General features: G+C 52.1%; 1 protein-coding gene across 1 annotated transcript in view; it reads right to left on the bottom strand.

Moving 5' to 3' along the window:
* SHC4 (SHC adaptor protein 4) overlaps nt 1-9,372 on the bottom strand; it is a 34,326-nt gene extending 24,954 nt beyond the window's left edge. The window contains exon 1 of the mRNA XM_075043967.1: nt 7,711-9,372. Within this exon, the coding sequence (XP_074900068.1) occupies nt 7,711-8,292 (582 nt within the window). The 5' untranslated portion in view covers nt 8,293-9,372. The remainder of the gene's footprint in view (nt 1-7,710) is intronic.
* Nucleotides 9,373-15,946: the final 6,574 nt, after the last annotated feature.

The raw sequence follows: 15,946 nt of genomic DNA, 5'->3' as shown, positions 1-15,946 counted from the left end.
GAAGCTACTCTAAGCAAAGATGAAAAATCAATATTAGGTTTTTGCATAAGTGACCCTGAGTGAAGCTGAACTTATCAATGATTCACAAAAGACCTTTTTTTTTTTCCTTTAAAAGCCTGAGTAGGAAAGTGCATTAACATGGCACCTCACTGCATCTCTCATTCATTTTAGCTGCCACTGGTTATCTAAACCAGCACAGTTAGTAATGGCTGAACCTTCACATCTCAGTAGGAGGCTACAGAGACCCAGCAGAGCCCTGGGCAGGGGGATGCCTCGGGGCTGGGGCAGAGGAAGTTGGGGTCACAGAGCTGGGAGAAGCCCATGGAGCACATAAAAGGACAATGGGATACCAGAAGCCTATTCAAGAAAACAAAAGACACTCTCGGAGGAAGAAAGAATAATTAACAAATAAACAAGGAAAACATTAACCCCTCCATAGCTGAGTCCGACAAGCAGTACGACCGGTGTATGATAGGAAGGAGAACACAGGAGACAAGGGCAACGCCTGTCTCAAGACTTCTCCTGCGCCCAGACTCCAGTTTAGGTGGTGCCCCTACTCCCCATCCTGTATATCCCAAACAGCAGCTCCCACAAAAAGCTAGTGGGCTCGTCCAGGGATGCAGGGTCGAGGCCAGCTCCCACTTCCCTGCTGCAGGGAGGGTCAAGCTAAAGCATCAGCAGGGCAGCAGCCACGGGTGCCCTCCTGCAGTGCCCAGGGAGAAGAAGTCACAGCAGCGCACAGCCCCTGCCCCAGCCCAAGCTATCTGCCAGGTGCTTTTGTAACATGGCGATAGCAATACCGAGGGTTCAAAGGTGGTGTCTGAGGAAAGAGGTTCATCTCCCGAAGCCCCACAAAGAGGAGCAAGGCTTGCCTTCACTGAGCTGCTAGGGGAAGCTGGACACAGGCACAAGGGTGCTGTAACCAGCCCAGGGCAACAAGCATAGTTATAACTGCAGAATTCAGCTACCTATAGAAAATAAAATGCCAAGACTGAAAAAACACGAGTGCTAAAGACTTGACATCGCCAAGGAAAGCAGATGCTGAACCCACTGATCTGTCAGCAGCAGGATGGAGAGCTCCTGCCAGGATGAGCAACAGCTCTCAGGAGAGAAAGGAGACTTGCTGGCCCCTGCCGGAAAGGGAACGGCTCCTCTAAAGGCGACGTGCACAAAGCTGTCCCCTGTCTCCCTGCAAAGGGCTGGGGAGAGCATCAGCACGGGGGGCTGCTTTGTCTCTTAGTGTTTGAATCCGGAGGGTGATCCACGGCTGGCTGCTGTTTCTCCACGCCACCAGGATGGGGGGGGGGGGAGTGGGGAGGGGAGAGGAGGGCGGTTACTGAAGATGCACACATCTTTTCACATCTATGTACAAGAGATGATGGAGAGTGACTGCAAACAGGATGAGGGACTGTGTGGGAGGAGATGTGAAGGCACTAGGCAGGGCCTGTGTGAATAAGCTTTTCAGGCACCCCCTAATCCAGACCCACGTCTCATTTCGTTCCCTGCCATAACACAGCTAGTGGCTCCAGCTCCAGCTTGAATGACAGCCAGTGATTCACCCGCAGGAATGGCACAGGAAGCAGCACACGGAGCTCCTAATTAAACAATACAGCTGCAGCCTTGCAATTTTACCTATTAGTTAACAGGCATTAATTCACACATAATGCCAAGAGCAGCTCCTACAGACCTCACAGCCAACTAACAAAAAATCCAAGCGACATGCTTTCCTCGCAGAGGCAGTCAGGTAGCATGCTGCTGCTAAACAGCCTCTGTCCAAACATATGTGAGACTACATTCGAATTCCCTAAAAACATAACACAGACCCCTGGGCAGAAACCGGCCACAAGCAGCAGTGCTGTGTGTGCACATGAGCGTGGCAGGGATCCGACTCCCATGCAAGCATTTCATTTCCCAGCACGGCTTTAATAAGGCGCTTTCCAAATGAGGGGAAAACCACTTCTGAGCTTCCCACAACACTCTTTTCTCGCGGGCAAGGGCTGCCTGGGGTGGGTGCTGCCCCGCCGCGGGGGGGCACGGCTCTCTGCCATGCAGGGGAGGTGGCTGCAGAGCAGCGGGAGAGTTTCGCTTTGATTTGCTTGAATAACACCTCCAGCTTGCAATGGATCCGGTGGGAAGGAAGACAGGGCAGAAGAGAGCAGCAGCCACCAGCACATGGCAGGACGATGGCACTGGAGTTAGAAGGTGACAGGCCTCTGCCTTTTACACCAAGGAGAAATGACTTTTGCCTGTAACAGGCATGGTGCTGTCCTCCCTGTGGCTGGCTGCCGGGCTCCGGGACATGGTCTCACGTGTTGCAACACCTGATGTGCCCGAGATCCCCCAGCTCTTGCCCTGGCAGGAAGGTGAAGTGCCGGCCTCCCTCCACGGACAATGCCGGGAGCCAGCCAGCGATGCGGGGAAGGAGCAAGGCACAGATCACTAGTTTTGGTGGGGAAATTGTCTCAGCCCTTCCTTAGATGCTGCCTGTGGCGGCTTTGGGGTTGAAAAGCCACTGTGTCCGCTGGAAAGCGGAGACCACTGTGGCTACCCTGGCAGTGGCACGGCGTTCCTGTCAGCTCACAGGTTGCACCACGCTGCCGACCGGCCACTCGGCTCGTCTGCTCATCCTGCAACGCACAGCAGCATTTTACCAGGCTGGGGTCTGTGCTATGTAATGCCGTTAGCAGCCACCAGTCAGGCTGCTAATGAAAAGCTTTGGCCTGGGTTTGCACCCTGCAGGAGATTCAACTGACTCATTCCTCAGAGCACAAAACCAGGGCAGAACGGGCTGAAAAACAGGCTGAACACCTTCAACGAAGAAAAAAGCCCATCAAAGACCATCAAGCACATTAAAAAAACCCACTAGTGGTTTGTCAGTGCCAGCCTAACTCTCTTCATGTGCTTGCCCTGCTCTCATCTTCCTCCCTCTAGCAGCAGCAGTGCAGACAGACAGGCCGGCCCTTGGTCTGTCCCACACCTCCTGCCCATGCAGCACGGCCTCTTCTCTAAGGGGCAGCGAGCTGTGGCTTTTTGTGATGAAGAATGCCTTTTGATAAACAGAAATTTTCCCGGAAAAGCCTGACCTTTTCATTCACAGGTGTTCCATTGTTAAACACATTTTGAGAAAAAAAACAGGGAAAAGTTTGTAAATATACAGACACACACACACATCTCTTCCTTTTCTTTTTAGTTTTGTGCTGAAAAACCACTTTCCGCAGCACTGTCCTCAGGCCAGGGCTCCAACAGAATTGGTTCAAAACTGTCCCGTCCCGTGCTCCCGGCTGCGACAAAGCAAGCGTTGCAGCCGGTGGGACAAGGCATGCAGGGCGGTGGGTGCTGCGGGGCTGCCACACGCCCCGTCCCCCCCAGCCTGCTGGAGCAAGCGCCGCCCCAGCACCCTACAGCCCCGAGCCCCCGGCTCATGATTCACAGCTGCGGCTCTGAAGCCGTGAATCACCAGAGCCCATCTCCTTCCTGCGAGAGCCCCGGCTGTTCGTACGCCTGTAGTTATTTATTTAAGACGGGCGAGATGCAAGATGCAGAGCAGCTCTCTGGGTGCCGTGTGCCAGGGATGTGGCTGCAGCTGAAACACCACAATTATTTCCCGGCCCTGAGCGTGGGAGAGGCACCGGCAGCATCCTGGGACCAGGAAAGTGCAGCCCTGAACCCCCCCTCCCCACACAGAGGCAGGGAGCAGCTGCTGCAGGCTGACCTGTCGCACCCTCCATGGACAACAGAAGGACTGCGCAGGGGACGGCTGCCCACGTGCACTCTTTCAGGGCATACTTCATATCATTCTGAACGCCTACGTTACAAGTAGTCAGGTTCCTTTTACTCTAGAGACAAGCAACTGATTATATATATATATATATATATATATATGTGATGGTATACATCCATACCTAGCAGACGATCAACCTGTATATTGCTAAAACTCTGTTAAGACAAGGGATGCTGTAAACAACCTGTACCGTATTATTTCATTATAATACCATTATACTTTAAAATATCTGGCAATAGCATTTCCTTTCTATATTTTAGTTACATAGCCCAATTTTAAATGATTCCGAACATCATCTCTCAAAGACTTGTGCAGTATTGATTTAAGCTCAGCCACAGAGCCTTACTCCATGTTAGGTCCAGTAACACCATCCTGCTGATCCTCACTGGTCTCAGAGAGGCAACTGGTGCAGGATAATCCTGAGAGCCAGCTTTTATCCTCCTGCTCAGGAGCGGCCACCTCCCTGGCACTCCCCAATGAGCAAGAGCAAGGACAGCAAATGCCTCTTGGAATATTCCTCAGGCTCGTCACAGCCGTAACGAACACTGGCGGGATACACGAGTGCCGTGGCCACTATGGGCAACATTCAGAGACAACCTCAGCTCCAGATGGGTGGCGTTGTGGGAAGGCATGTAACAGAATGTGAACAAGGACAAGGTAGATATCCACCTTGTAAACCCTGCAGCAAACTGCATGCACAGTATGTTTTGAAAAATAACACTGTGGGAATCAGAGCTGTCCAGGCTGCTATTTCAATATTAATATTTGGGCTCTTTGCTATTTGCGCAAGCATCTCGGGGGAAACAGGTGCTGTTATGGGTCTCGGCTTCCTCACCAGAGCCCAGGTGACACACAGTCGTGACACAGGTGCCCTGTCACCACCAGTCACACACGGCTGCAGCCGCCTCCCAGGGAGACCCAAGGAGCCCGGCATCGCCTCTTCTTAAACCAATCCCAAAAAGACAATTTCTGCCTCACTCCAGTCTGTAGGGGACAGCTTCTGCCCTAAGGCATTTAATTACCTCACCATATTTTTGCCTTTCAAAAATAACTGCAGATCCTCTCCACATAGTGCCAAATCCTCTTCAGGCTCCAATTAAGCTTTTAAGGCCACAGATGTCCGGCAGCAGCAGTCCCCGTAATGTAGACCTGACCTTCCTCCTAAAATGGTCTCTCGGGGAGATCCCAATGATCCCATACCCTAACAGGGTGCGAGAAGCTGCGTGGGAACAGCGGGTGTCTCCAAACTCCACAGGAGGGAGGGCGAGGGCCAAGGCGAGGGGGTAAAGATTGGGAGGATTGGGTAAGGATTGGGGTAAGGATTCAGAGCAGCTCCCATGGCTACCCGGCCCCTCGGCCTCTTGGCCCTGCTTTGCCTCTGGGCGAGACCATCCTTCCGCACCACGCTCCTGCCACACTGCAGCCCCGTGCCCCTGGCCGCTTCCCAGCCCATCTGAGGGTCAATCACCAGCTCCCGGAGAAGCTTTGTAGTCCCTGGGGAAATGAGCACCCTGCCTGTACTCTGCTGCAGAAGCCTCAGAACCCCCAGGCTACTTATTTACTGACCTGCTTGTTATTAAGGGGGCTGGTTGAAAAAAACGCCAAGAGTTTGGCCAGAACACATCAGCAATGCTCTTGCAACTCTCCTGGGGCTGGGCCCTGCAGCCCCACAGCCACAGGAGCAACAGCAGTGGGAAGATGCAGGAAAGACGCAGGGAAACAACGTTTCCCTGTTGTGTTGGGAGACTCCTGCCAATGACCCCCTTCGGCGACATTCCCCATGAAATAGGGTGACTTCCAGAAAGACCAGCAGAAAACCACACTGGAAATACAACCTGGGGAGAAGCAGGAGGGGACGAGCCCTTCCCCACTTCACATGACCTCCCCATCAAGTCCTTCTCTTTTTTTGCTCTTTCTTCTGCCTTTCTTGCTCATGTGGTCCCTGGCAGGTGACACCTTGGTGCCTCTGCTCTCAGGCCTGGGCCACAATAGAAACCTGGGAAATTCCCCTTGCACTTCTTCATCTCCGCCCCATGTCAGAAACTGAGGTCTTTAAGTGTACCTCTGGCGTTAGCGTTTCAGTATTTGAATCTCTATAGGTACCCCAAAGCCTTGAACACAAGCTCCACCGCATTGGGCACTGCTCAAACCGCAGCACACGAGGCAGATCCTGCACAGCGCGCGCTGGGCATCACGATGCCATCTGCCAGCGCAGGCCTTTCTGCGGCCTGGCCGAAAGCGTAGCACCTGGAGCTGCAGTGCCCCTTGCACTGTCACTGTAAGTCACGCCCTCCGTGCTCATTCATCTATTTTAGCAGCTTCCTGGTGTCAAAACCTCAACTGCTCACATTTAGTACTAGAATTTAAAGAAAAGTAAACATAAAAGGGCAGATAGCAGCACGATGAAAGAGCGCTTCCCCTCCCTCCACCTGCTGCACCCCGGGTGAATGTCCCAGGGCCTCCTGCGGCTCTGCTCACAGCAGCTGGTGCCATGCTGGGACACCATCACCTTCATCACCAGCTGTGCTACCGCTGCTGGACGCCAGGCAGGCGCCTCATTCCTGCCTGGGGAAATGTGAACACAGCTATCCCTCCATGTTGCTCTTCTGCCCTCTGACTTGCCTGCCCTCCTCCTGCATTTAGAAAGGGACTAATCGATTTTTCTTGGCCTTGCACCTTTCTTTAGACCTCCCTGCTTGCGAGACATCACACAGGAGACATAAATTTTGCATGGCTTACAGCTTTTTCACTCCTTCTGGCACATCTTGATACTTCCCGCACACACTAAACTGAGAGCCTACACCCACACTCTCTTAGCACCCCACCTGCAGCCCACCGGGAGGAATAGATGCTGGTTAATAACCTCTTGTACGGCTTGTTTCTGTGGCCCCCCTTGCATGTCAGGGACAGGCACGAGGACTGTGAGAGCTACAGGAGCCCTTGGCCAGCCCAGCCATTACATGAGTATTTCTGAAGCAGATTTAGATCGCTTCCTCTGCCATTTCCCCATGGTCTGCACTGGCTCCCTCCATGCAAGCAGCAGGCAGTTTTTGCCCGAGAGTGCTTTTGACAGATGAAGCGTAAGCACTAAAATGTGTGGGGTCAGAGGTTCAGAGTGTAGAGAGGAAGCAACAGCTAGCAAATGGCAAGGTCTGGCCACAGAAATATAAAGTCCAGGAAGGAAAAGAAAATTAGAAAGCTCCCAGGTATGGCAGGGGTGGAGGGAGCGAAAGCACTGAGCCCAGAAGGCATGGTCTCCTCTTGGCCACTGACAGCTAATTAAAAGACGATACCCACTAACCCCAGTCCACAACATGAAAAATACCCAGGAAGGCTATTTCAGGGCGTCTTCTGAAGAAACAGGCAGGGTTTTCTGTACATCATCATTACCAAGAAAATCAGACGCAGCCCTAGAGCATCAAAGAAGGAGGGCGGCTTTTGCATCCTGTCCGCTCACCTCCCAGGGCAGGAGGCACGGGGGAGAGGTGCTCTGGGCAGCAGCAGCGGTCCCAGCACCTCTCCCACACCCTCCATCACAAATACATAAGCAGTGTGGGCCAGCATGCACCTAGTGCCTGGGAGCTGCTCTGCGAGGGATGGGAAGCCCTTTTTGTCGGCCGCCTTCTCCCTCCAACATGCATTTCAGGCCGGAGCAAGCCCTGTTTGAATTGCAGCTCAGCTGCACTTCTCAGAGAGTCTAAAAATAGTCTTTTGGAAATGGATGTTGTGGTACCTCTGGGAGCGGCTGTGGTCCTTTTAACTCCCTCAGTTCAACACCACAGCTCTACCTAGGGCAGGAGACAGGAAAGAGACAGGAGAAGTCAGTGGTTTGGGGCATTGAGTCCAGGAGTGGGACCACGGAGGTCACCCTGCAGCCACCTGAGCAGTTTGCTTTGTCAGAGAACGGAAACCCCGTGAGAAGTACTCACCCGCACGCCATAGGTCGTTCCCGGCTCCCCCACGCTTTCACCGCTCTGCGCGAGGCTCCCGTCCTGCCTGCCCGCAGAGGCGGCCTCCTCAGCTCCCTGTGCAGCGCAGTCACCCGCCGGCTTTGGGGTTAGGGCCAGCTTGTCCAGGTCGGGCTGTGGATAAGAGGCCGAGAGGCAGCTGATTTCAGGCGAGGTTGGGCTGCTCGGGATGGTAACACACTCCGTGAGTTTAATTCGCGGCACCTCCTTCGTCCCCAGACAGAAGCTTTTCAGGCCTGGCAGATTTGACGGGTTGGCAAGTTTAATGTTAGCCATCCGGGGGATCAGCGTGCACAGGGTGGTGCAGGTGTCCTGGGGCCCCAAGGAGACATCTTCCGTCAGTAAATTAGGCGTTGAAGAATGGGAAGAGGAGGAAGAACCTTTGATATTTAAAGACGTATTTTGCGTACCTTCATCTAGAGATGTTATCGAATCATTTCTGAATCGGCTGTACTTAGCCCTGTGCAGCATTCCTGGATGTCTGAATAACCCTACATACAGGACGTGTCCACCAAGGCTCTGCTGGCTGCTGCGTTCTCTCATAGCCTTGGCAGTTCTGTAACTGGATACTCTCGCATAAATTGGCTCTTATAGATAAATTACATGGAAATCAAGCAAGTCAAACCATTTTAAAAACAGAAACCTACGGGATATTTTTGCTGACTCCCTCTCAAGTGGTTTATTTTCCTCAACGGATGACGCTTAAAACGGCACGGACATCTGGTATTTTGTAAGCAGTAATAAAAGCGGCATACGGGAGAGCACACCGGCGGCACAGGAGCTTAAGCTGAAGAGCCGCTACCCAAACCTGCCTTCGCTGCCGCCTCAAGCCAGGCACTAAATCCCACCTAGCTCTGGAGACTCACAGTTGCAGCATCGTTAATCGCGGAGTCCTGGCTGCAGCGAAAGCTCAAGCATATTCCACACAAAGCAGAGCAAGAGAGCTACAAGCTCAAACACATTTTCAGACCGGCATGAACCCCGTTAGGTGCCCAGCTCTCTGCGTTTCCACCGTCGGCCGCCCCAAAGACGCAGAGCATCCCTGCGCTGCAACGCTCCTGCCCCGCCGTCAGGCACAAACCCAGTATTTTAAGAAAAATACTGAACAGCGCCGGCAGCTCTCGGCGTCAGTCTCGCTAATGCTTGCTTGGAAAGTCCTTCAGCACCATAATCCAGAAACAACTGAATATTCCTGCGCCTCCGGCGCTGTTTCCCGCAGAGCCGCGGGGCAGCAGCTCCGCAGCGCCCGAGCCGCCCCCGCCGCAGCCCCGGCCGCCGCCGCCGCCACCGCTTTTATGAATGAAGGTTGTTTTTTTTTTTTTTTTTTTTTTTTGTGAATGAGGCTCGGCGCGTGCAGGCGGGCAGCGCCGTGAATGGCGCTCGGCGGGCGGCCGCGGCCCGGCGGCCCCCGAGGTGCAGCCTCGCAGCCAATCGCCGCCCGCCGCCGGCTCACGCGCCCTCAGCGCGCAGAGAGCGGGGCGACGGGGTGGGGGGGGGAAGAGGGGGCGCGGGAGGGGGCGGGACCTTCCGGATGGTGCCGAAAATCCCTAAAAAGCCCCTTTCGGCGGCAGGTCCCGGCCCCCGCCCGGCCCTTCCTCCTTCGCCGCCGGCACAGGCAGCGCCGGGGGCTGCCGTGCCCCCGGGCCGCCCACCCGGGCCCGAGGGAAGGACAGGCTGGTCCCAGCGTCCCCCCGCGCTGCAGCTCAGCTCCAGCCGCCAGCCCCGCTGGGGAAAGCCCGTCTCAGGCATTGCGCGTACCTCAGGCAGCGAGCCGGGTTTCTTTGACTCGCCGAAAATACCTGGGCCCTCAGCACGAGTTACCTCGGCTCCGCGTGGGGCTTCGACGCCACGGGCAGCGTGGTGGGAAGAGCAAGGCGGCACCGCGGGGTCAGGCCGGGGGGGTACAAGGGCCTGGGGTCCCTCCCTTAGCTGAGGTCTTTCCTCTTGCTAGATTTTTCAATATTGAGTTCGCCTTCCTCATGCTCCCGGTGATCCTGGCCTCAGCCTCACCTCGCGTTCAGGGCTGGAAAGCAGCTGCTGGTGGGTGAGGAGAGGCCGAGCTGGCCCCTGCCCTGCCTGGGACAGGAGGGGAAAATCACGGGCAGGGACGTGGAGAGAGCCAGAGCTCAACACAGCCATTGCATTTTTTTCTCTTGTATGAAAGCCGATGTTAATTCTGAAAGATGCGATAGCTGCTACAATGGAGTAGGGAAAAGCCCCAGTCCAGACTCTGTTAGTGAAATACAGCTCAGTGAGAGAGCGGCTGCTTTTGAATCAACCCTTTTTGGGGAGGATGCCTCACACTGCCCACAAAATCAAACCCCAAGGCAAAACCTGGACCAGGCACAAGTTATGAAAAGTGACTAATTTCTCAGGAAGCTTTGATGATGGCTTTGAGCACAAAAGGATAGAAAATGTTCAGAAGCGATTAGCAGCACTATTGATTGTACATAAAGCACAGAAACTCTCCGAGCATTAACATTTTTCTTTCTTAAATCTTTAATTTCAACACCACGCTAGAACATGACATTGACAGGGCCAGAAGAAAGCGCCAGGATGGTGAGGCTGCTGGCAAGGAGGAGGGACTGGAGAGGGCTGTGAGCTGTACTTACCATGAAGGAGACAACAAGGACCAGTGTTCAGGGAGATGCTGATGCCCAGGCTCCTGTCTCAGGGGCCTCCCAGATTGCTCTTTTTTACCACCATGGAAAACACGCAACCAGACAAACCAAATCTCCTCTTCCTGCGAGATCCTGCCTTGCTGTCCTTCCTACCTTTTCTCTGAGCACACAGCGAGGGTCTTCCTGCCTTACAGTAAGTCCCTCAGCATAGATGATGGCACCAGGAAAGGCTGCCCAGTGCCTTAGCTCAGGTAGAGACTAGTTCATGGCCATGGGCTGCCTCGGGCCTGTGCTGGTCCTCATTTCCTGAGCCCTTCTGCCAGCTGCTCCTTCCTCAGGAGGCAATCTGAGCCTTCCTTACCTGTGTGAGTGAGAAAAGGGGCAGGCAGGGTCCCTGCTGGCCCTGCAGGAGATGCAAACCCCACTGTTCCTACAGCAACTCACAGAGCTGGCAGGTGAAAAGGGTTAATGGGACTGGCTTTAAACCTGTGTGGTGAAAGGGGACATTTTCAAGAAAAAGAAACAATAGTGCAAGAGCCTGTCCTTTGCTGATCACCCAAGAGCTGAGCCCTGTCTGGCACCGCACCTGCTCTCCCCTGGCCGAAGTGTTGTTGCCTTTCCTGGGTGCTGGGGGAGGCTTCCCCAGAGAGGCAAAGGAGGCCGGTACATTAACCGGCAAGACTCGGCTCACAGGCACCAGAGAGTGCGATTACAGCGTGGGAGGTGAAGAATAGCTGGTGTTTTACAGCAAGTTCCAGAGGAAAATGCAATTGTGACAAACTCTGTTTTCAGCAGCGATCAAGAAACACAAGCTCAAGAGCAGAACCCAGCAAAGAGCAGCATTGTCCAAGAAATAGTAGCCATTGTGGGGAGGGGGAGGAGGGAAAAGAAAAATGCCATGCCTTTGTAAATTAAAAAGCTTTTTTCTCAAGGCTAAAAACAAGATTTCTGTTTAAGATACTGGCAAATCGGCCTCTAACCAGCACAGAGAACAAAGCTCCTTTAAGCACTGGTGAAACTGAGCCTGCAGCCTTGTATGCCACCTAAAAGGAGCCTGTGTTTCTTGCTCACAGCTAGAGTTCCCAGTTGCCCACAGCGCTCAGGGCCCAGCTTGCTGCCCACCTGCCCACCACTGCCCTGGCAAAACACAGGGAAAAGTCATTTTGCCCCTTACGTGGCTGCTGGCATGCAACGGTGCGTGCTGCCAAAGGGCTGCACTCTGCATGTTTTCTCAGGCTACATGGGAATACCCTTCTGGTGCACAGTTACAAGCTGAAACCTCCCTCGGTCACTATGTTACCAGCTCCACCACACCCAGACCCTCCTTCACACCCTGTTTACAGCCCCGAACAGTCTCTCAGCCTCAAATATGCTGCATGAAATACTGATGTGAGCGGCCCCTAGTCAGATATTGTCAGAGGGGACAGGAGCTTTGGCAGGTGTAACCACATTGACGGGGCAGCACCATTACATAGGAGCTGGCGGTTAACCAGCTACAGCCACCTCTAACATCCCTCTAAAAGACCTGCAAAGTAGATGAGCTAGCAGCAGCCGCATCTCCAGCATCAGCGCAGGGAGCCTTTGCGACGGGAAGAAGTAGTGCCAGCCTGGAGCCCCACGAGAACCTTTGGGAGTGACACCATTTCAGATTTGGGGCTGTGAGATCACAGCTGTAGCAGGGAGTTCCACACCACCGTGCAACCCTCTCTTTGGAGCGCAAGGGCCAGGGAAAGCCGATGCCAGGACATGCGCACGTGGTGCTCACTGGCAACAGGAGAGCTCAAGGCAAATTGGGGACCAATTTAGAAGAGAGCAGCCAGCTCATGTGTGGGCAGCGCAGGGAGCAAAGCTGTCACCCACCGGCCCAGCACACCCAAAAAGCAGTTGCACTCTTGCAGGAGCTCGGAGGAAGCTGTTGCATGCTTCTTGCAACTGGCATGACAGAGCTCAGCCTTTCTGTTAAAACATGGAGTAAACGGGGGATTTTTTCTCCTATATAAATAGCAACAGCAGAGTTAATTCATGCTAAGGTGCACCAAGCCGATCCACCTTCCTTCCTCATTGACATGCCTGGCTGACGCTGGCAGAAATCAGCAGAGTGTTACAGAACAGCAGGAAAACCCCATCACCAGCAACGTGGTGGCAGGTACCTTTGGGAAGCCCTGGAGCATGCTTATTTGCATTAGCAAAAGTCATACAGAGCCACTGTTTCTTTCAATTGAAAGAAATTTATTTTCCCACATATTGACTCATTCTCACTGTTTCATTTCCTATAGATACTTCTCCCTAGTTCTCAGTGAGTTAAAAACAGGTGTATTTGACAACTGCAGCCCACCTCCTACTTTTCAGGAGAGTCAGAGGGGGTTTGCACAGGCTGAAGACACAGACCTGAGACCTAATAAGTTTGAGGAGAACAAAGGCATGGTCCTGGATACAAAAGCAGAGTCAGAGATTAGACTAGCACTGCTTTTCTCCTGTTCTAGCTCCGAAAGATCCAACAGTGCTACCTCCCAGAAAACATGTCCTAAGGCGACTTAAAGACAAGTTGCAATTTTCCTTCTCAGGCACCATGCTGTGTTTTGCTTGGCCCAATTTAAACCATTCACGGCTACGTTGCTTTGTCCGAAACCGCAGCCGGAAGACAGCAGAAGGCAGGGCTGCTCCACCTGGGCGAAGGGCACATCCCTACAGCTGAGCATGTGAGCGGCAGGACCCAGCATGGTACGCAACAGGGCTTAGCTGGACACGCTTCATGTCCTTCCTTTTCACCTTCTCTTTGCCTGGCAACACCGCCACCTCCTCCCTCAAACACTGCTGGGCTTTGCCTTTTCCACCAGGACAGCCCCATAGCACAGGGGAAGAGCAATGAGCTGGAAACTCCTGTGCAAAGGCCCAAAATTCAGAGCCTGAAGGTTGCTCAACAGCCAGCACAAAGCCAGTCCTTGCAGCTCTGGGGGAAAGCAGTCAGCAAAGATAAACCCCACGTGCCCCAGCTTATTGACAGCACTGGGGAAGAGGTGAGAGCTGAACACTGGAGGAAATCACAGTGCGGGCGACCCATGCCACAACTGTCCCTTCTGCAAGGTGGATGATGCCAACCTCTCCAAGCTCAACAAGGATGTACCACACGCATCAGAGCTAGCCCGAGCTGCTACAAGCCATCAGAAAACAACGTACCGCCCTAACCACTGCTTTCTGAAAGAAGATCTGCATACTAGGAGCCCAAAGGTAAGTTCAGCAGTACTTGCTGGCCTGCCTCGGCACTGCTTGCAAGGAGGCTGAGCGGCCATGGGCAAAACCCAGCATCATCCAATGTCTGTTGTACCACAAAGTGCTGAAAGCAACAGCAGATTAAGCGTCTAGTGCCTTGCTCCAGCTTTGAGTACAGCCCCGCAGCAGGAGGGATACAAAGACAAATTTCAGCCTAAAGTAGCCTAAAGCTTCCTCTCTGCAGAATTACCCACCACATGAAACAAGTTTCAGCAACAGCACAACGAAACTCCTCTCAGCTCAAAAGGAAGCTGGAAGCAGTCATGCTTTAGGGGCAACACAGGGCTTGGTATCCATGCAGCAGCAGGCAGGGAACATCCTTTCCTGCAATTCAGCTTAAAGCAGTATTTTTTGTAGGGCAATCCACTAGCACATATTTGAAAAGAATAAATCCCACAACACAGTTGAACTTCTCCTAGTGTCTCTCTAGTGGCGCACAGGAGATTCAGGGAAACACTGGAGGACATACCCTTACTTGGCATCTCCCACTTCCATCCTTAGATGGTTGCCTTTAACTTGGCTGCAGTAAATCAGAAAGGAAACCTTGACACTAGGGCATTTCTGATTGCTTTGTTTTTGTTAATCTGCCCTCTTCCTCTACAATCAATACTCCTCCATAAGGAAGGTTTTGCAATAGCTTCTCCCAGTTCTTGCTACCCACAGCGTTTTTGCCAAACATCCTCACCTACTCCTCAAGACAGTCGATGGCAGAAGGGGCACTTGCCTTCTTAACTGCAGCTGGCAAATCTCCAAGAGTTTGAAACAATACTCTCAGGGGCAGAATCCATCTGAAAACGCTCACTTCCCTTGCAGGAAATGCATTATAAAGAGTTTAATGCTCTAAATAACTTTCGCTTAGATTTTTTCCTGAAAGATGCCACCCAACAGGAAGACTTTTACTGCAATTTTTGGAAAACATACAAAACCCCCACAAGTTTAGAGTGACAGTATTTTTTTGTAGCTTTGTAACTCTGCAAGAAATGAGTAACCTACTATATAAGCACGAAGCCTTATAAAAGCACAAAGTTGCTTTAAATTTAGCATGGATACATATTTAACTTCCCCTATAAATACAGGCTGAACCACTGCCTGCACCCATGGTGCTACCACAGCCTCTGCTGTCTCCAGGGGAACCCGAGCACAGGCAGAGCTGCCACACAGATAGCTGTAGGAAATGCAATTTACTCCATGCCCCCTCTCCTATTTCCCTTTATATAAGAGCAAGTCTATTATCAGTGTTACATGATTACCAAATTCCTCTTTACTCATTAAAGTACCATCCTTGGAAAACAACAGTGTGAGAGATAGCTGGGTGTTTTAGATGGTGTCCAGATGGACACCCACACACATCCCCCTCGCAAGAGTGCTCGCCAAGCATCAGTGGAAAACTCTAATTTATTAAACAGCTATGAGCATACCAGGGGCCTGTAGCTGTTGCCAGAAAGTACATTCCAGCTTCGGTTTCCCTGCATTTTTTACTATTTACTAACTCATAAAAGACACCAGAAGGTAAAGAGTCTTCAGCTCCATCATTTCCTTTGGAGTTTGCTCAGGCCTTTTTTAAAGCACTATTGGACCCCCCCCCCCCCAAAAAAAAAACACCCAACCGCCCTAACTTTTATACACAACGATCCTAAAAATCTGAAGAGCAATTTTTGTTGCATAAATAGTGCAATTTGACTGACTGGTGTCTTTCTCCACATTACAGACATGCAGATCCATAAACTTCCAGCTCAGTCAGTATCAACCTGGTATCTGAGAGCCCAGGTTGCTCTTGGAGTGTAGGCAGTGCTAGTGCTGCTTGCAGGAACTTCAGTGCAGCAATAGCAGGAGAATTTTTTTCTTGTGGTAGTGGTTCTCTGTGTGCAGCACTGCAAAGCACCCATTTAAAAAATTCTCAATAGAGGCAAGGAACTTTCCTCAAGGGCACTACAAAATGGTTAGTTTTCTTAAATGGTGAAGAAAGGGAGAGGAAGAAGGACATTCAGTTTGTAAGGCTTTGGGGTAATTAATTTTCTTGTCACTTCCATAGCACAAGTCACACGGTGCCACCTTTTTTGTACTTTCTAAAACTCCTATCAGGTTGAGAAGACACAGGCAAAACCCAGATGTGAGGTGTAATTTTGACAGCAAGTGACAGCACCTACAAAGTAAGGTTTATAACAGAAGCACTTTCAACAGAAGACAACTGCAATAGCAGAATTGAAACAGAGTTAAGGAACATAAATAGAAAATTCAAAATTACAGGATGAAGCTGTATCCTTTTTGAATTGCTACAAATATTCTCACAAGTGGGAGTTGCAAAA

Source organism: Buteo buteo, chromosome 13, assembly GCF_964188355.1.
Source record: "Buteo buteo chromosome 13, bButBut1.hap1.1, whole genome shotgun sequence".
NCBI classification, from domain to species: domain Eukaryota; kingdom Metazoa; phylum Chordata; class Aves; order Accipitriformes; family Accipitridae; genus Buteo; species Buteo buteo.
This window is presented reverse-complemented; position numbering and strand designations above follow the sequence as displayed.